Below are 20,752 nucleotides of genomic sequence, written 5' to 3' on the forward strand. Positions count from 1 at the left end.
ATTAAAGATAATGAATAAATTATTTATTTATAATTATTAATGAATAAATTATTTATAATTATAAATAAATAATAAAGCTTGAACTCAATTATAACTAAATGGTTTACTCAAATCAGCAAACATGTATTGGGTTAGGCAGTGAGTTAGTCACTAGGAATAACAGAAATGAATAAAACAGACTTGTGGGTGAGAGGCACCTGAAAGAAAGGGGGTAGTTATTATTATTATTATTATTATTTGAAATGGAGTCTCACTCTGCCACCCAGGCTGGTATGCAGTGGCACAATGTCAGTTCACTGCAATCTCCACTTCCCAGGTTCAAGCGATTCTCCTGCCTCAGCTTCCCGAGTAGCTGGGATCACAGGTGCCCACCACCACACCTGGCTAATTTTTGTATTTTTAGTAGAGATGGGGTTTCACCATGTTGGCCAGGCTGATCTCGAACTCCTGACCTCAAGTGATCCACCCACCTCTGCCTCCCAGTGTGCTGGGATTACAGGTGTGAGTCACCGCACCCAGCTAATAGTTAATATTTTTGAGCAACTACTCTGGGACAGATCTTCACAAATATTTTCTCAGCCTCTGGTCCCAGCTACTTGGGAGACTGAAGTGGGAGGATCACCTGAGCATGGGAGGTCGAGGCTGCAGTGAGCCATGATCATGCCACTGCACTTCAGCCTGGGCAACAGGGCAAGACCCTGTCTCAAAAGAAAAAACAATTCTTCCAATTTTGTTTTATGGGAGAAGAAACTGAGGCTCAGAGCAGTTAAGTGACAAAACTCATTGGTGTAGAGCCAAGATCTGTTAAACTCTAGATAGTCTTTCCATTGGACAGAACCCACATCTGTTCAACTCTATATAGTCTTTCCATTGGACCATTCTATTTGAATATTAGTCACTGACTCCTGGGAAAAAGCAACTTTTATGAATGACGGTTTAACAGTTTTCAATTTTAAAAACTTAAAACATATAATGGTGTGCAGTTACTACATAGCTTTAAATAATTTTTAATTAGAAAACATTTCAAACATGCAAGTATAGAGAATAACACCTGCATAGTCATTATGAAGCTATATTCTATATCCAACCTTAACACTGTGTTTCAGTTAGACTTTCTAAAGAAAACATTAGAAGAACAGTTAAGGATTCCTATCCTTCCTCGATCCCACTGTCTTCTTGTCTTTCCCTAGAGATAATACTATCATGAATTTGGTATTAGTTTCATGCATGATGTCCTATTTTTACCATATGCTAATGAATCCATAAATAATATAATACTATCTTGCAGGTTTTAAAACTGTTTGTGTCCAAAAGTACATATTATTCTATAACTTACTTTTTCTATTGAATATTTTGAGATTTATTCATGAATACAAATAACTAATTCTTTGTTAACTGCTGTCAAGTATTCCATTGTATGACTACACCAAAATTTATCCATAATCCTGTAAATACAAGATTCTGCTTGGTTTTGACTCAAAACATATCTAATGAACTTTAATCATAATACTGGAACTTATCATCTTAATAGTGAAGTGTAAAACTATCCACTCTTACTTTTTTCTTCCTGATGCAGGTCATTCCCGAACCGAAGTATGGAAATTTGGTAATGTTGTCATTGAACATCTATACCACTGGATACACATCTGTTCAGCTCTCACGAAGATAACCAAAAAACTAAATAGTTCTATTACACCCCCGTTGCCCTCCAAGACTGACAATTATATGTATGCAAAAATGCCAGGGGAAGGTTTGCAAGATAAGTGATAATGAATGATAATGGAATTGGTACTGTATTTAGGATCCTTTGTTCATGTTCAGTTTTGTTTGTTAACTATAAAATATTTTCCATTGGAAAGGGGTACCGATAAACGTCTTCTGCTCCTAACATTTATCTCAGCACTTTCTAAACCCAAAAGTGGTACCTAAGAAGAAATTTAGCCAAAAAATATCCAGCGAAGGTAGCCATAGCCAAGTGTATTCAAGTATGTTATAGAATATATTTGAAAGCTTCCTTTCAGTTTGAGCTTTGTATCTGCTGTGGAACTGTTATGGTTGATTGAGTAGTTATTTTTCATTCTTACAAGGTGCAAAGTAACAACTGAGGATTTAGAAAACAAGAATACCAAACAGAATACCAAATAATAAAGATAAACCAAAAGAATACCAAATAATAAAGATTTTTAAGAAATGGACTGAGAATTGTTTTTCTAATTTTTCAAAGACTTATAGCATCACCTCTTCCCTCTCTCTGCCCCCCTACTCTTGCCTTAACAACTCAAGTCATTTTTAACTTATTAATTTTTAATTTTTGTGGGTACATAGTAGGTGTACATATTTATGGGGTACTCAAAAGTGATTTTAATGAACATAAATTCTTGTGGGAAAATGTCCATGACTCATGGAAAAAAGAAGACACTTTTTAAATGATAAAAACCTCTTCAGTTTAAGAAGGGCAAAAAGAATTTATATTTGTTTAAAGCTTGTTTTTGTGACGAACTTTACTGCTCTGTGGTGAGATTTCATCTTTGCAATAAGATATCTGATGACAAGAGTCCAGTTTTAATAACATTTTGGGAAATTAAACTTTATTTTCTTTATTAGATTGACAAAATGTGATGTGTCCAAATATCTTATAATTTGAGATTGGCTGTCCCTTTTTAACCTTTTCTGATAAGAGGGTGGTGTTATTACCAGTCCTCCTCTCTAGGATGATCACATGCCGGTTTTAACCTATATCCCTGTTTCATATTTGGAAGAGGGCTTTTTAGGGCATTCACAGCAACATTTCAAGAAACAATGTTCTTGAAGATATTAAACTGATAACCACATATCCTGATGGCTTCAGAACAAGTTTACAGAGTTCATTGTGAATACAAATGGCATTTTAGGGAGCAAGGAAGGAAAGATTTTGCAGAATGCTATGTTTGTAACCATTATCCTGGAAATCAAATTAACTAAATGACTTCTAGCTTGATAACAAATATCATACATTTGCATGGCACTTTAACTTGAAGTATTTTCACATACTAGCTTATCTGATTCTTCCAAATATCTCTAAAGTGGGTAGTCCTGATATTATCTCCATTTTATTTTATAAATGAGTTGCTCACTTCACAATGGGTATAAGAGGCAGAGCGGACCTAGCACCTAATTTCTGGTTTATTGCCCTTGCCAGCACCCTAGAAATCTCACTCACACTTTCCAGCTTTCTTACTAGGCTAATGACCATGCTGTCAGTCTTTTGAAAACTACTTTAAAATTTGCAGCCAACAAGCCAGATTGGTTAAATTTATTAAATAATCATTCAAGTAAAATACTGTCCTTCAACCTTAGGAGCTTATAGTTTGAGTGAGGAAGATGTTATTTATACCTGACAAAGGTTAGATACAGATTTATATATAAATCCATTTATTTCACTGTTAATAGATTTATTATATTTACATATGCTTCAGAAGCTTGGACTCGATTAACTGAATTTGTTATTGGCTCTTTCCTCACAGTTCATAGGTAACAATGACACTGCACAGTGTAGACCATCCAGACCACTTTCTTTCCTTTGCTTTCTTTTTTATTTTTTTAAGTGACGGGGTCTCGCTCTGTCCCCCAGGCTGGAGTGCAATGGCTTGATCATAACTCACTGCAGCCTTAAACTGCTAGACTCAAGTGATCCTCCTGCCTCGGCTTCCCAAAATGTTGAGATTATAGGCATGAGCCACTGTGCCCAGCTTCACTTTCTTTTATACTTTTGGCTTGTCATGATTCAGGAACATCATGAAGTGTAAAGATAATGACTTTGGAATCTCAAAAAAGCTCCAACTGCCTTTTTAAACAGCTTTACTAACATATCCACATACCATAAAAGTTACCCATTAAAGTGCAGAATTAATTTTTGTTATATATTTACAGAGTTGTACTACCCTCACCACAATCAATTTTAGATTTTTTTTTTTTTTTTTTTTTTTCCCCGAGACGGAGACTTGCTCTGTTGCCCAGGCTGGAGTGCTGTGGTGCATCTCGGCTCACTGCAACCTCCTGGGTTCAAGCCTCCTGGGTTCAAGCGATTCTCCTGCCTCAGCCTCCCGAGTAGCTGGGATTACAGGTGTCGGCCACCACGCCTGGCTTTTTTTTTTTTTCTTGTATTTTTAGTAGAGACTGGTTTTTGCTAGTTTGCCAGGCTGGTCTCAAACTCCTGACCTCGTGATCTGCCCACCTTGGCCTACCAAAGTGCTGGGATTACAGGCGTGAGCCACGAGCCTGCCAAACATTTTGATCATCCCAATAAGACACCACATACCCATTAGCAGTCACTCCCCACTTTCTCCTACCCCCAGCCCTAGGCAACCGCTAATTTTTTTTCTCTACGGATTTGCCTATCTGGACATTTTGCATACAATATGTGGTCTTTTGTAATTGGCCTCCTCTTCCCTCATTTTTTTTTTTTTTTTTTTTTGAGATAGAGTCTCACTCTGTCGCCCAGGCTGGAGTGCAGTGGTGCAATGTTGGCTCACTGCAACCTCTACTTCCCGGGTTCAAGTGATTCTTGTGCCTCAGCCTCACAGGTAGTTGGGATTACAGGCATGCACCACCACACCTGGCTAATTTTTGTATTTTTAGTAGAGACAAGCTTCACCATGTTAGCCAGGCTGGTCTTGAACTCCTGGCCTCAAGTGATTGGCCCCCTCAGACTCCCAAAGTGCTGAGATTACAGGCATGAGCCAGTGCACCCAGCCAATTCCCTCTTAATCTAAATAGGCTTAAGCGACCAGATGCCCTGAACTTCTGGACATTATCAATCCTCCAACTCAGAAGACCATTTGAAGGTAATTTAAGAATTGTGCAGGCCGGGCGCGGTGGCTCATGCTTGTAATCCCAGCACTTTGGGAGGCTGAGGCGGGCAGATCAACTGAGGTCAGGAGTTCGAGACCAGCCTGACCAACATGGAGAAAACCCATCTCTACTAAAAATACAAAATTAGCTGGGCGTGGTGGCACATGCCTGTAATCCCAGCTACTCGGGAGGCTGACGCAGGAGAATCACTTGAACCTGGGAGGCGGAGGTTGCGGTGAGCCGAGATTGTGCCACTGCACTCCAGCCTGAGCAACAAGAGCGAAACTCAGTCTCAAAAAAAAAAAAAAAGAATTGTGCATTCCTCTCATATAGGAGGTTTTCTGCAACGCCACTCCCACAAAACCTCACTTCACATCATCAACGCCATGTTCTTACTCTCCTTTCACAGAATCTTGTTACAAAGACCTCTCTCAGGATCAGAAAAAGTAACTATTGGATACTAGACTTGGTACCTGGGTGACGAAATAATATGTACAGTGAACCCCTATGACACAAGTTTACCTATATAACCAACTTGCACATGTACCCCACAACCTAAAAGTTAAAAAAAAAATTTAAAGCAAAAATAAAAATTTTAATTAAAAAACTCAACTGATAAGATCAGTGAATTAAATATTGCCTATTTCACCTGTTTTCTGGTTATAAATATAGCTCACCACTTTGAAAGTAGGGCCATTGTGAACCATCTTTGGTCTAGAATGCTGTCCAGTTCCATAATCTTTTTCTTGGTCAAATTTGTTAAATTTATAAATAAATAAATATTGCCTAATTTCTCTGCCCTTAAGCTTGGTTATTACCCTCAGTAGGTGTACCATCTCCTAGTCATTAACCGTATTTAACCTGTCCTCCATCTACTGTCTGAGCTTAGACTGTCCTGCCCAAGCACTTCAAGTGATGAGGCAACTCTAGGTGGCCATTACGTGATTGACTCTCTAGTTACAGTTGTTTGAATTAGGGGTGACCCCTTACCAAAGTGAAACCAATTTGTGAAATGGCCTAATATAAAAAGCACCCAAACCATGGACAAGCCAAACTGGGAAACAGCAATGGGAGCAGTGTCTAAAAGGAAATTAAGGCCGCGCACAGTGGCTCACGCCTGTAATCCCAGCAGTTTGGGAGGTCGAGGCGGGCAGATCACTAGGTCAGGAGTTCGAGACCAGCCTGGCCAATATGGTGAAACCCCGTCTCTATTAAAAATACAAAAATTCGCTGGGCGTGGTGGTGCGCACCTGTAATCTCAGCTACTCGGGAGATGAGCAGAAGAATTGCTTGAACCTGGGAGGTGGAGGTTGCAGTGAGCCAAGATCGCGCCACTGCACTCCAGTCTGGGCAACAGAGTGATACTCCGTCTCCAAAAATAAGTAAGTAAATAAATAAATAAAAACTAAAAAATAATAAAAGGAAATTAAGTGTTTAGAGAGGCCAAAGGTGTCATGAGAGGCCTTGAAGGAAGTTGGTGCATAGTGCCTTCAATATGCTACAAGTTAGCAGAAACTATAGGTAGAGAAAAGGTGTAAGTAGTTGGTTGGGGAAAAGATTGGGTGCAAAGAGAAGAAACTGAAAGTAGTGAAGTTAACATTAGTAACACTAGTGTCAAAAGATTAAATGGAAGATCCAAGGGTTTCGGTAATGGATCCAATTTAGTCAACTGTTCTGTTCTGGAAGTTGAAGATGATTGGAAATTTCTGTTGTATAATAACCATGAGGATGGTAGTGATGATCTATCTTTTACTGGTTTACCCAGCTTGTCCTTACAGCATTTCTGGTTAAAGTTTCAAAAGTTGGGTTCCAAAATGTTAGGAGGCTTCTCTGTGCCCTTATTCACCGCTGCAGTTACCACCACTGCTGCAGACTCTACAACACTGCATCTGAGAAACTGTCCCTTCTAGCCTAGGGAAAATCCCATGACCGCTTCATTAAAATGTCCCAAAGGCAATGGAAGAATACAGAATATACCAATTGAAAAACTCAAATTATCTAGGATATTGAGTTCCCCCCTGGGTAATTATGGGTAACTAATTCCCCATTCAGTCTCTTCAAGCAAGAGGCAGGCAGCCCTGGCAGGGGGCTTTATTTTTTACTCTTTATTTTAAGCAAAGTAACACATACTCCTAAAAAGTCATTCTGTTACACAAGATCTGCTGAGACCACGGCATTTCCCAGCCCCACCTTACCTCTATTTTCCTTGCTTCTGAATCAACTACTTTCAATTCTTTTTGCTCAGGAGTTGGTAAACAGCCCATTGGCCAAATCTGGCCAGCTGCCTGGTATGGTAAAGTTTTATTGGAATAGGTATGCCCATGTCTACGGCTGCTTTCACGTTATCAGGGCAGAGTTGAGTAGTTGCCACAAAAACCACATGGGTCACATGGACTAAATTATTTGCTATCCGACTGCAGTAAAAGTTTGCCAACCTCTATTTTAGCTGTGGTTTTGACATTTACCTCTATATTGTTAAATTACATGCTTGTGTGGCTATTTTTGTTTTTCCGATTTAGGCAATATCTATTAATCTCCCAGTATACAATACAAAGATTTAGCTCCTTCCTCAGCATACATACACACACACTTCCCATCCCTTCTTCTCAATATTATTACATAGTAATTTAATCAGAATAGATCAATATTCAGTGTTTATATTATCATGATTATGTATGCTATTTAGAGCTTAGCCATGTTGTAAATTACAATTATTTTCCATTCCTGTACATCCTTTTGCTTTCCCTAGAGTTAATGTCAAAAGAAAACCGGAGTGGCTATAATATCACACAAGTAGATTTCAGAGCAAAGAATATTATAATGATAAAGGTTATTTGATAATGAAAAGTCAATTAAGAAGACATTACAATTGTAAACCTAATGACAGAGCTTCAAAATACATGAAGTTAAAACTGATAGAACTTCAAGTCTATAGACATAAAATGGTTACCCAGGACTGGAGGATTTGGAGGAAAATAGGAGCGACTAATAGGTACATGGTTTCTTTGCTGGGTATTAAAAATAATCTAAAAGTGGCCAGGCGCAGTGGCTCACACCTGTGATCCCAGCACTTTGGGAGGCCGAGGCAGGTGGATCACCTGAGGTCAGGGGTTTGAGACCACCCTGGCCAACATGGAGAAATCCTGTCTCTACTAAAAATACAAAAATTAGCCGGGTGTGGTGGCACATGCCTGTAATCCCAGCTATTTGGGAGGCTGAGGCAGGAGAATCGCTTGAACCCGGGAGGCTTGAACCCAGGAGCTTGCAGTGAGCCAAGATGCACCACAGCACTCCAGCCTGGGCAACAGAGCAAGGCTCTGTCTCAAAAAAAAAAAAAATCTAAAATTGCTTGTGGTGAGGGTAGTAGAACTATGACTATACTAAAAATACAACTTTACTATACTAAACACCACTGAATTGTACACTTTAAATGAATGAATTGTACGATATGTGAATTACTGCTCAATAAAAATTTTAAAAAAGATTTTTAAAAATATTATACTAGACAGAAATCTGAATCTACACAAAGACATGGAAACATGAGAAATGATAAATACGTGGGTAAACATATTTTTCCTATTCAAAAAAATCTTTTTAAAAACGAATTTACTTTTTATAGCAAAAATAATTTATCGTGCATTTACGACATAGTGACAATAGCACAAACTAGGAGATAAAATGGAAGTATACTTTTGTAAGCTTCTTATACTATACAGAAAGCGGTAGATTCTTACTTTAAGGTAGACTGTGATAAGTTTAAGACATATATTAGAAACCCTAAAGCAACAGCTTTAAAAAATAACAAGCAAAGAAGTATGGTCAATAAACCAACAAGGGAGGCTGAAGCATGAAAATCATAAGCTGAATCACAGTTGGGAAAAGTAGAAAACAGCAATCATACTTTTTTTTTCTTTTTTTTGAGATGGGGTCTGGCTACGTTGTGCATGCTGGCCTCAACCTCCCAAAGTGCTGGGACTACAGGCCTGAGCCACCCCACCCAGTCTGCAATCATAGTCACTTTAATGAAAACGTTTTAAACATCCAAATTAAACGGAAGAGACTGCCAGACTGGATAAAAAAGACCCAACTATATTCTGTCAACGTGTGATCCAATTTGAATATAAATACACAGATTAAAATAGGTTGAAAAACATACACTATGCTAGCATTAATCAAAAGAAAGCCAGTTATATTTAGAGCAGACCAAGCAAAGAATAAAGGAAGAAAGAGGGCCACTTCTTAATGCTATAGAGGTTAATGCAAGAGAACATAACAATCCTAAATGTTTACATACCTAAGTTCAAAATACATGACACAAACTGATAGAATTGAAAGGAGAAGCAAATTCACAATTATAGTTGGAGACTTCAACATCCTTCTCTCAGTAATTGATCTCTTTGGCTGCTCTGAGACTAGTCTGGAATGAACCAAGAGTGAATGAGTGCACAGATGTGGGTAGAGTTTTCAAAAAGGTATCATATATGGGCCGGGCACGGTGGCTCATGCCTGTAATCCCAGCAATTTGGGAGGGCGAGTCGGGCGGATCACCTGAGGTCGGGAGTTCGAGACCAGCCTGACCAACATGGAGAAACCCCGTCTGTAGTAAAAATACAAAACTAGCCGGGCCTGGTGGCACATACCTGTAATCTCAGCTACTCGGGAGGCTGAGGCAGGAGAATCGCTTGAAACCAGGAGGTGGAGGTTGCGGTAACCGAGTTCGCGCCTTTGCATTCTAGCCTGGGCAACAAGAGCGAAACTCCGTCTCAAAAAAATAAACAAATAAAAATAAAAAATAATTTTGGTCCCATGTAAGGTATTATTAATACATGGATTTTCATTTTTCGCCTAATTATCCTGAACCAGTTAAACTGAACACTTGGAAGTGGGTAGGGGGAATATCGATAGCCATGGCCGTGGTTTTCAAACTTGAGTATCAGAATTACCCGCGGGTTAAAATTCAGATAACTCTCCCCACTCCAAAACTTCTGATTCGGCGGGTTTGGGGTGGTGCCCGAGAATTTGTCATTTTAACAATATCTCCCGTTGTGGTGATGCCGCTGGTCGCAGAACCACACTCTGGAACAACTGGCCTAGAACGTTGTCATTCTTTTCTCCTACAGATTTTGAGGCAGCCGGTGGGCTCCGAAACAAAACAGAGGCCACGGGATCCGATTCCCAGTACGGTGGAAGTGACTCAAACCAGCCACTCAACAGACAAGCAGAATCCGGGCCACCCAAAGCCGCGCGAGAGTTTAAGTGACGTCATCGGCGTCAGCGTCACGGTGGCGTCGGCCACGTTCAGCGGACACGGGAGCAAGATGGCGATTCCGGGCAGGCAGTGAGTGATGCGGGAGTTAGGGTCAGGCTGGGGGATGAGAAACTACGGCGACTGTGTCTTTGGCCGAGGAGTTTTAAATGCGCTGGAAGTGAAGGGACTGTGTCTTCAGGGGTACAGACGGGAAAAAACGAGAAGTCCTGAGGAACGTAGATTCCCCTCCCCCGTACATTTTCCAGGATGGAAGCTCGAAGTTTGAGGGAGAAACTTGTGAGGAAATAAAGGAAGTTAGGCTGAGGGGCAGAGAGCGAGACTTTTCTATTTTCCAAAAGCTCGGTCTGAGGCCCCTCAGTCTTGCTTCCTACCCCGCGCTTGAGTTTCTCCCCGCTTGGATGCTCTCAGGGGCAGTGTGAAGAGAGACAATTCCTGGCTTCCTTAGAGGGCCTTGTTCTCCTTGGCAGAAGCTCAAGTCCTGATTCCCGCCCTTCCTTCTCGTTTTAGGAATATTGTTCTGAGAAGCCACAGAAAAAGGGTAGGCATATAGGAAATTGGGATATACGTTGCCGCAAAAGAGACAAATACTGTACGTACTTGAAAGGTTTACCTTTGATGTGTAATCCTTAGTTTTGATGCGGCCTCCCGTGATCTCCGCATCTTAAAGGCCAAAACGTGAGAAACAGAAGGAGGTGGATCTGATGGGATGGTTCGCTTAGCAAAGCACGTGATCTTAATAAAGTGTAATGCGAACTTGCCCCATGGCTACTTGGGTTTCTCAGTTAATCTTTTAAAAATTTTAGTGAGTTACACTATCCAGTCAGTTCTTAGAAACTGTATAAGTACACAGTAGGAAAAAAAAAATCTGGCCATTTTCTTGACTTGTTAGACCACAAGGATAATTGAAAGCATTTTAAAATCTTTGGTGGACATGAACTAAACTTTCCACTACACAATTTTTTTAAAAAATGTTACCATCACTTCGCCATCTTAAAACATTTCTGAACTTTTCATTTACTTCTCTTCTTTGATAAAAATGATATTCGAGTTTGGCCCGTGTCCACAAATGATCACTTAAAGTAATAATTATAGAATCTTACGGCATGTTAGAATTTTGACATCACTGAGAAGCAGAAACAGTCTGTTATGTGTTCATAAAGCTTATGACATGTTTTGATTTGGTAGCTTCATGTGGAAGAGATAGTAGATGTATTTGTTAACATTTAAACATAATGGTTTAATTTCTATTTCAAAAAAAATATATGCAGGTATGGGCTTATTTTGCCAAAGAAAACACAGCAGTTGCACCCTGTTTTGCAAAAACCATCAGTGTTTGGGGATGATTCTGATGATGATGATGAGGTAAGGAAACCTATGTTTTACTCGTACATTGTTGGAAATGTAAATTTTTTAAAAATTGAACTTGCGACTCTGATACCTTTGCCTTTGTTATTTGTCAGTACAGTGAAGTATAATTTACAGAACTGTCAAAAAGGAATGTGTAAAGAAAGCAGCTCCACCGATTTTTTAAAATATTTTTTTCCCTCTAAAAGCTGTGAACTTTACCTTTAAACAAATACACAGTCTTTTCCGACTACTGAAATTGTCATAACAAAATTGTTGGTGTAAAGATCCCTAGGTATGAAAAAAAAGATCCCTAGGTATGAGTTATTAAGATGTCACCAATTTCCTACAAATTTTTATTAGCAAAAGCAGTTTTTAATTTGTTAACCATGAGCTAAGATCACTATATAACAGTTCTTAACAACACTACTTTTTTTAAATTCAGTATCTGCCAAATGTAATTGCTCAGTTATAATCATGGTAGTAAATAATTACCCTTGATAGTACTACAATAACATCTAATATAAAAATTTTCTATTACTTTGGGAGGCCGAGATGGGTGGATCACGAGGTCAGGAGATCGAGACCATCCTGGCTAACACAGTGAAACCCCGCCTCTACTAAAAAAAAATATAAAAAACCTAGCCAGGCGAGGTGGCAGGCACCTGTAGTCCCAGCTACTCAGGAGGCTGAGGCAGGGGAATGGCATAAACCCGGGAGGCGGAGCTTGCAGTGAGCCGAGATCCGGCCACTGCACTCCAGCCTGGGCGACAGAGCGAGACTCCGTCTCAAAAACAAAAACAAAAATTTTCTATTTTAGCAGCCAAAACTTTTTCTGTGAAACTCACAGTTATATATCAGAAACAACCACAAATGTGTGCTTTTCTTTTCTTTTTTTTTTTTTTTTTTTGAGTCTTGCACAGTTGCCAAGGCTGAAGTGCAATGCCGTGATCTCGGCTCACTGCAACCTCCGCTTCCTGGGTTCAAGCTATTCTCTTGCCTAAGCTTCTTGAGTAGTTGGGATTACAGGCACCTGCCATCATGCCCACCTAAGTTTTGTATATTTTTAATATTTTTTGTAGAGACAGGGTTTCACCATATTGGCCGGGCTAGTCTCGAACTCCTGACCTCAGGTGATCCACCTACCTCAGCCTCCCAAAGTGCTGGGATTACAGGTGTGAGCCACCACGCCCAGTAAATGTGTGCTTTTCTAATACTCCTGTCATGTTTTAATATTTTTTTTTCTTTTTTTTTTGAGACAGAGTTTCGCTCTTGTTACCTAGGCTGAAGGGCGATGGTGCAATCTTGGCTCACTGCAACCTCTGCCTCCTAGGTTCGAGTGATTCTCCTGCTTCAGCCTCCCGAGTAGCTGGGGTTACAGGTGCCTGCCACCATGCCCGGCTAATTTTCTTTTGTTGTTGTATTTTTAGTATTTTTTGTATATTTAGTAGATTTTCCTGCCTCAGCCTCCTGAGTAGCTGGGATTACAGGTGCCCCACCACCACGCCCAGCTAATTTTTATATTTTTAGGAGAGATGGGGTTTCACCATGTTGGCCAGGCTGGTCTTGAACCCGACCTCAGGTGATCCACTCACCTCGGCCTCCCAAAGTGCTGGGATTACAGACGTGAGCCACCGTGCCCAGCCTCTTTTTTTTTTTTTTTTCAGACGGAGTCTCCCTCTGTTGCCTAGGCTGGAGTGCAGTGGTGCAATTTCAGCTCACCGCAACCTCTGCCCCCTAGGTTCAAGCGATTCTCCTGCCTCAGCCTGCTGAGTAGCAGGGATTACAGGAACGCACCATCCCACCTGGCTAATGCTTGTATTTTTAGTAGAGGTGGGAATTCACCATGTTGATTAGGCTGGTCTCAAACTCCTGACCTCAGGTGATCCACCCACCTTGGCCTCCCAAAGTGCTGGGATTACAGGCATGACCCACTGCGCCTGGCCGTTTTTCAGTCTTTATTATATAATAGCATGGGTAGATAATTGAACATATTTGATATTTCTTTGCTACTTTTGAAGACATTGGCTCTGTGGCTCACACTTGCTAAAAATTGAGGTATCATTTACATATAAAATTCTCAGATTTTAAGTGCTTGATGATTTTTGACAAATGTATATGCCCCAATCAAGATTTAAAACGTTTCGCTCTCTCCCAAAAGGCCTTCCATACCCTGCTGCAGTCAGTCTACCTCTCCACTTGCTGCCCTAGACAAGTGCTTGTATTTCTATCACTAGATTAGTTTCGCCTGTTACAGAATTTCATATAAAAACTATCATACAGTATGTACTCTTTTATGTCTGACTTACTCCACTCAGTATAATGCCAGATTTATCCAGTAGTTGTAGAATCACTTTTTTCTTAAAATGGATTTTTTCCCGCTTAACAGTGACTTAAGTTTTTCTTCCATTTTTCTGTTTTTATTTCTTCATAAAATTTTAGAGTAATTGACATAAGAACTAAATCAAGGTTACTAGTTAAATCTCCATTTCTGCGTAGCCAACTAGAATATTTTCAAATGGAATATTGAGGAAGTTACTAATTACAACTTTTGAATTTTTAATTATGTTGTTTCATTAATAAATATTTAATACCTACTATAGGTTAAGAGTTGATCAGTTTTGCACCTGTAACCTCTGTACTTTTTATTATGTAGTACCCTTTTAACAGTTTTTTTGGGACCATATATAGTGTTGCTTTCAACCAGTGTCTAGTCTAGTGGGGAAGACGGACATGTGAATATGAATATAAAGCAGACTGAAATTTGAAAAGGAAACTAATATACTGAGGATTCCTGTGTGCTTGTTATACTTTATTTGATCTTCAGGATCACTCTGTGATGTATTATTTCATTTTACAGGTCAGAAAATTGAAGCTCAGGTTAAGTAATTTGTTCAAGGCCATGTGGCTGATAAATAAGTGTCAGGATTGGGATTTGAACACAGGCGTATCTGACCTTCAAACCTATACTATTCGTTCTTCTGTCTTGCCTTGTTTTAACAATAGAGTTACAGAATGTGAATGAAATGTAGAGAATGAAATGATTCACTTTGCAGGAATAAGCATTTAAATAGCATTCAAGGCTGGTTTAGATTTAAATAGGCAAAAATAGAGGTGGAAATAATTTCAGTTGGGAGAGAACAGCAAGAAATACAGAATGGCATACAAGTACAAGGCATTTTTGTGGAATACTGTGGCTGGAGAATAGGGTGTATAGGAAAAAAGTGTTGCAGATGAGGTTGTAACAGGATTGGGCCAGATTGTGGAGTACCTTAAATTTTTTGTATAAAATTTCAACTTTATATTTTTAAGTAGTTTTTGAGCAATTTGGTAATATTATCACACTTTTACCTTAGGAAGATAACTCTTGAATTGTAAAGCAAAGAAAGGGAGAAATGAGAGATAAAGTTCAAAATGCTCGTTAGCAAAGCTTGTTAGAAGGCTTTTTTAGCAGTTCAGGTGAGAGATCTTAACCTAGGTTGAAGTCAGTGGGAATGAATGGGGAAAAATGTGAGAGATACCACAGAAATAAGTAGGACCTGGCAGCCACATTGAATATATGGGAAAGTAAAGAGATGAGTCCTTATGCAAGATCCTTTTTTTTTTTTTTTGGTCATCATTTTTCCTTGTTAAAAAAATGTGTAATTCACACACTGTATACTTTACCATTTTAAAGTGTACAATTCACGGTTTTTTGTTTGTTTGTTTGTTTTTTTGAGACGGAGTCTCGCTCTATCGCCCAGGCTGGAGTGCAGTGGCACAATCTCAGCTCACTGCAACCTCTGCCTCCCAGGTTCAAGCAATTCTCCTGCCTCAGCCTCCTGAGTAGCTGGGATTACAGGCACCCACCACCAAGCCCAGCTAATTTTTGTATTTTTAGTAGAGATGGGGTTTCGCCATGTTGGTCAGGCTGGTCTTGAACCCCTGACCTCGTGATCCACCTGCCTCGGCCTCCCAGAGTGCTGGGATTATAGGCGTGAGCCACCGCGCCTGGCCAATTCACTGATTTTTAAGAGTTGTGCAGGCATCACCACTATTTAGAACATTTTCCTCACCCAGAAAGAAACTGTGTACCCATTACCATCACTCCCCATTCTCCCCACCCCTAAACCCTGGCAGACACTAATTTACTTTCTGTTTCTATGGGTTTGCCTATTCTGCACATTTCATATAAATAGAATCATGCAATAGGCTGTCTTTTGTGTCTGACTTCTTTCACTTAGCATGATATTCTCATGATCGTAACGTGTCAATACTCTTTATTACTGAATAATATTCCATTGTATGAATGTACCATATTTTATCTGTCTGTGGTAGGCATTTGGGTTTTTCCCAATTTCTGGCAATAATGCTGCTATAAATACTTGTGTATAGGTTTTTTGTGTGGACATGTTTTCATTTCTATTGGATATTGTATTGGATATATACCTAGGATAGAATTTCTGGTTCATATGATAACTCTGGTTTTATTTATGTGTATATTTTTTGAGACAGAGTTTGGCTCATCACCCAGGCTGGAGTGCGATGGCATGATCTCAGCTCATTGCAGTCTCTGCCTCCCTGTTTCAAGCAATTCTTCCGCCTCAGCCTCCTGAGTAGCTGGGGTTACAGGCATGTGCCACCATGCCTGGCTAATTTTGTACTTTTAGTAGAAATGGATTTTTACCATGTTGGCCAGCCTGGTTTCTTTGACCTTCCAGTCAAAGCCAATGGACAGGGGAGCTACAGCTTATTTCTTAGTGAACGGAATATAAAACCATTCTTTAGAATAATTTCCTTACCTATAAAAAAAAAATCAATCCGGTTAATTCCAGCTTGTCTTTTTACTGAGAAGTAAATTTCTTAGTTGAGTATATTTAAATATTTGTGAGATTTGGCCAGGCACAGTGGCTCAGGCCTGTAATCCCAGCACTTTGGGAGGCTGAGGTGGGCAGATCACTTGAGATCAGTAGTTCAAGACCAGCCTGGCCAACATGGTGAAACCCCATCTCTACTAAAAATACAAAAATTAGCTGGACATCATGGTGGGCACCTGTAATCCCAGCTACTCAGGCCAAGGCAGGAGAATTGCTTGAACCCTGGAGCCAGAGGTTGCAGTGAGCTAAGATCGAGCCACTGTACTCCAGCCTGGGTGACAGAATAAAACTCCGTCTCAAAAAAAGATCTAAAAAAATTGTGAAATTTGACTATATATTAAAATCTCTTTCATAATTAGTCAACAATTTAAGCAGCAGTTAAATTATTAGTGCTGTGGAAAATACAGAAGAAAGATAATTTCTTATTCCCCTCCTGAGGAGAGGGTTTATTTATTTATTTATTTATTTTTTTTTTGAGACAGAGTCTCGCTCTGTCACCCAGGCTGGAGTGCAGTGGCCGGATCTCAGCTCACTACAATCTCTGCCTCCCAGGTTTACGCCATTCTCCTGCCTCAGCCTCCCAAATAGCTGGGACTACAGGCGCCCGCCACCTCGCCCGGCTAGTTTTTTTTTGTATTTTTAGTAGAGACGGGGTTTCACCGTGTTAGCCAGGCTGGTCTCGATCTCCTGACCTCGTGATCCGCCCGTCTCGGCCTCCCAAAGTGCTGGGATTACAGGCTTGAGCCACCGTGCCCGGCCTGAGGAGAGGGTTTGATACACTTGGAAAGGAGCTGCTATGAAGCCAACTTAATCTATTCTTTTCATCAATTCAGCAGAAGCATTTAAGATCAGATTTTCTCTCTAGTGGTCCAGCAGAGGGAGCCCTAGCACATGAATTGTTTTCCTTTTGTGCTTGCATCCGGGGTTAGTTTAGTGGGAAAGTGGTAGTCTGTCCCTTTTAATTGTAATTTAAGCATTTCCTCCTTTCTTTTTTGAGACAGAGACAGAGTCTGGCTCTGTCACCCAGGCTGGAGTGCAGTGGCGCAATCTCAGGTCACTGCAGCCTCCACCTCCCAGGTTCAAGCAATTCTTGTGCCTCAGCCTCCCAAGTAGCTGGGATCACAGGCATGCGCCACCAGGCCCAGCTGATTTTTGTATTTTTTGTAGAAATGGGGTTTTACCATGTTGGCCAGGCTGGTCTTGAACTCCTGGCCTCAAGGGACCTGCCTGCCTCAGCCTCCCAAAGTGCTGTGATTGCAGGCGTGAGCCACCATGCCCAGCCTAGTAGAAATTGTCAGAACAAATTAGAACTAATTATCATTTTGTTCAAGGTGGGAGAGATGGTGGGGGGGGTGAAAGTTTTTACACCATATGAATAAGCATATTCTGATGCTGCTCTCAATTCATAAGTAAGTGATTTTGCTGTCATCGTAATATATTTAATCTTTTTTTTTTTTCCAATCCTCTCTTTTCTGGTCTCACTGTCACCATGTTCATTCTTTTCTCTTGGATTATTTTAATTGTTTCATAACTACTTTCCTTATCTGTCTCCTCAAATTATTTCAGATATTGTTGTCAGATTGATCTTCATGAAGCAGTTATAATCACTGATCTTCAGTCCTGAACGTAATTATATTTAAAATCTAATCTTGACTTTGGAAACTTTCTCTGTTCTTTGCCCCTAAAATGCTTATTAGTATTTTCTCCTAACTGTTCCTTCATAAAAAGTACACTGTCGTGCTTGCAGTTTTTCACAGCTCTGCTTTTCTTTTTTTTTTTTTTTTTTTTTTTTTTTTTTTTGAGACGGAGTCTCGCTCTGTCGCCCAGGCTGGAGTGCAATGGCCGGATCTCAGCTCACTGCAAGCTCCGCCTCCCGGGTTCACGCCATTCTCCTGCCTCAGCCTCCCGAGTAGCTGGGACTACAGGCGCCCGCCACCTCGCCCGGCTAGTTTTTTGTATTTTTTTAAGTAGAGACGAGGTTTCACCGGGTTAGCCAGGATGGTCTCGATCTCCTGACCTCGTGATCCACCCGTCTCGGCCTCCCAAAGTGCTGGGATTACAGGCTTGAGCCACCGCGCCCGGCCTGCTTTTCTTTACAGTGCAAGTCTTCTCCCCATTTTTTTAATGTCTAAATTATAGCCATCCTTCAAAACCCAGTGCAAAACCTACTTCTTTCAAGATACCTTCTTTGATTTTCCTCACTGGAAAGAATCTCTTCCTTTTTCTTACATTGTTAATGCACTTAGCTTTTAAAATCTTGCATTATAAGTTGTTTACATACATGTCTTGTCACTGTACTAGATAAAGTATGAGCTCTGTGAGTTAGGGTCTGGCCATCTAGCCTAGCTTCATTTTAATTTTTTGAAACAGAGTCTTGCTCTGTTGCCCAGGCTGGAATGCAGTGGTGAGATTTCAGGTTACTGCAACCTCCGCTTCCCAGCCTGAGTGATGTTTTAGCCTCTGCCTCCTGAGTAGCTGGGACCACCGGTGTGAGACACCACTCTTGGCTCATTTTTGTATTTTTTTGTAGAGACAGGGTTTCGCCATGTTGCCCAGGCGGGTCTCAAGCTCTTGAGCTCAAAGTAAAACGCCCACCTTGGCATCCCAAAGGATTACAAGCATGAGCCACTATGCCTGGCCTAGGCTAGCTTCTAAAAATCGGTAAGATTATTTATTCAGGTGTTTTAGCTGTCTGTATTGTAAAGAGCCAGGTAGTAAATGTTTTAGGCCTTGCAGGGCAACTGTACAACTTCAGTCTCAGTGTGAAAGCAGCCATTAGGCAATGCATAAATTATGAGCATGAGTAATAAATGTGTTTTAATAAAACTTTATTTATAAAAATGGAGATGGGCTGTATTTGACCCATAGCCTATAACTTGCTGACCACTGGTCTGTATGATTGTTCTTAAAAGTATTTGTGATAGCCGGGCGCGGTGGCTCAAGCCTGTAATCCCAGCACTTTGGGAGGCCGAGATGGGCGAATCACGAGGTCAGGAGATCAAGACCATCCTGGCTAACACGGTGAAACCCCGTCTCTACTAAAAAAATACAAAAAAACTAGCCGGGTGAGGTAGCGGGAGCCTGTAGTCCCAACTGCTTGGGAGGCTGAGGCAGGAGAATGGCGTAAACCCGGAAGGCAGAGCTTGCAGTGAGCTGAGATCCGGCCACTGCACTCCAGCCTGGGCGACAGAGCGAGACTCCATCTCAAAAAAAAAAAAAAATTATTTGTGATAACAAATATTTCACGAGTGTTGTAAGTGACCAAAATGGTTAGATGTTGCGTGACAGATTAAACATTGAACTCCTTTTTAGATGTTTATCTATGATAAATGCCTGCCCATTTTGCAGAGCATAATGAGTTTTCCTTTTAATGTCAGCAATTGAAATGTTTATTTCTAAACAATGGTATACTGGTGAAATCTAGTTTTGTAGCATAATTTATATGCCACTAAGAGATCTGATATATACAATCTGAAAATTGTTGCACTTTTTTTGGAGGCGAGGTTTTGCTCTGCTGCCCAGGCTGGAGTGCAGTGGTATGATCACGGCTCACTACAACCTTGACCTTCTGGGCTCAAGTGATCCTCTCACTTCAGCACTCCAGTAGCTGGCACCACAGGGATATGTCATCACATCCGGCTAATTTGTTTATTTTTTGTAGAGATAGGGTCTCCCTTTGTTGCCCAGGCTGGTCTCAAACTCCTGGCCTCAAGCAATCCTCCTGCCTCAGCCTCCCAAAGTGTTGGGATTACAGGTGCGAACTACTGTAACTGGCCTGGTTGTGGCTTTTAGATAAAGAGACAAAACTTTTTAACCACTTTAAAAGAGAGTATTAAGTTTAGATAGCTAAAATTTATTAACTTAGTTTTACATTTTATTTAATTTATATTACTACTTATTATTATTATTATTTCCATTTCTTGAGACAAGATCTTGCCCTTTCACCCAGGCTGGAGTACAGTTTGTGCAATCGCAACTCATGGCAGCCTCAACCTCCCAGGCCGAAGCACGCCTCCCACCTCAGCCTCCCAAGTAGCTGGGACTACAGTCATGCACTACTATGCCCGCTTAATTTTTTTTTATTTTTTGTTGAGGTAGAGTCTCACTATGTTGCCTAGGCTGTTCTGGAGCTCCTGGCTTCAAACGATCCTCCTGCCTCAGCCTCCCAAAGTACTGGGATTAGAAGTGTGAGCCACTAAGCCCAGCCTCCACTAGTCTTTTTAACCATTGTTTTCCATTTCTGAGGTCTTTGACTTAATTTCATAGTTTTTCAACATGTGCTCATTGGGGCATTATTTCTTAAGCTTTTGATTGTTTTTTTGTTTTTCTTTTTTTTTTTGAGACGGAGCCCAGGCTGGAGTGCAGCTCACTACAAGCTCCGCCTCCCGGGTTTACGCCATTCTCCTGCCTCAGCCTCCCAAGTAGCTGGCACTACAGGCGCCCGCCACCTCAC

General features: G+C 40.6%; 2 protein-coding genes and 1 long non-coding RNA gene across 11 annotated transcripts in view; 2 read left to right on the top strand and 1 right to left on the bottom strand.

Annotated features, from left to right (window-relative positions):
• LOC105476745 (EF-hand calcium binding domain 5) overlaps positions 1–2,195 on the top strand; it is a 177,873-nt gene extending 175,678 nt beyond the window's left edge. For 4 of the 5 annotated variants that reach the window (XM_011732934.3, XM_011732922.3, XM_011732919.3 and 1 more), the window contains one exon: positions 1,577–2,195. In XM_011732934.3, the coding sequence (XP_011731236.2) occupies positions 1,577–1,767 (191 nt within the window). In that variant the 3' untranslated portion in view covers positions 1,768–2,195. The remainder of the gene's footprint in view (positions 1–1,576) is intronic. The other variant, XR_011615568.1, reaches the window with a different exon arrangement.
• The window catches only part of LOC139359508 (uncharacterized), a 28,273-nt gene extending 17,486 nt beyond the window's left edge, over positions 1–10,787 (bottom strand). Inside the window, exon 1 of the long non-coding RNA XR_011615569.1 lies at positions 10,710–10,787. This is a non-coding gene — a long non-coding RNA (uncharacterized lncRNA). The remainder of the gene's footprint in view (positions 1–10,709) is intronic.
• Positions 10,107–20,752, top strand: part of LOC105476706 (nuclear speckle splicing regulatory protein 1) — a 67,802-nt gene continuing 57,156 nt past the window's right edge. For 2 of the 5 annotated variants that reach the window (XM_011732880.2, XM_071082611.1), the window contains exons 1-2: positions 10,107–10,168; positions 11,368–11,461. In XM_011732880.2, the coding sequence (XP_011731182.1) occupies positions 10,149–10,168; positions 11,368–11,461 (114 nt within the window). In that variant the 5' untranslated portion in view covers positions 10,107–10,148. Of the gene's footprint in view, positions 10,169–10,345; positions 10,638–10,669; positions 10,689–11,367; positions 11,462–20,752 lie in introns of those variants that run through there. The other 3 variants (XM_071082613.1, XM_071082612.1, XM_024791280.2) reach the window with 2 other exon arrangements.

This window comes from Macaca nemestrina, chromosome 17 (genome assembly GCF_043159975.1).
Source record: "Macaca nemestrina isolate mMacNem1 chromosome 17, mMacNem.hap1, whole genome shotgun sequence".
Taxonomy (NCBI): domain Eukaryota; kingdom Metazoa; phylum Chordata; class Mammalia; order Primates; family Cercopithecidae; genus Macaca; species Macaca nemestrina.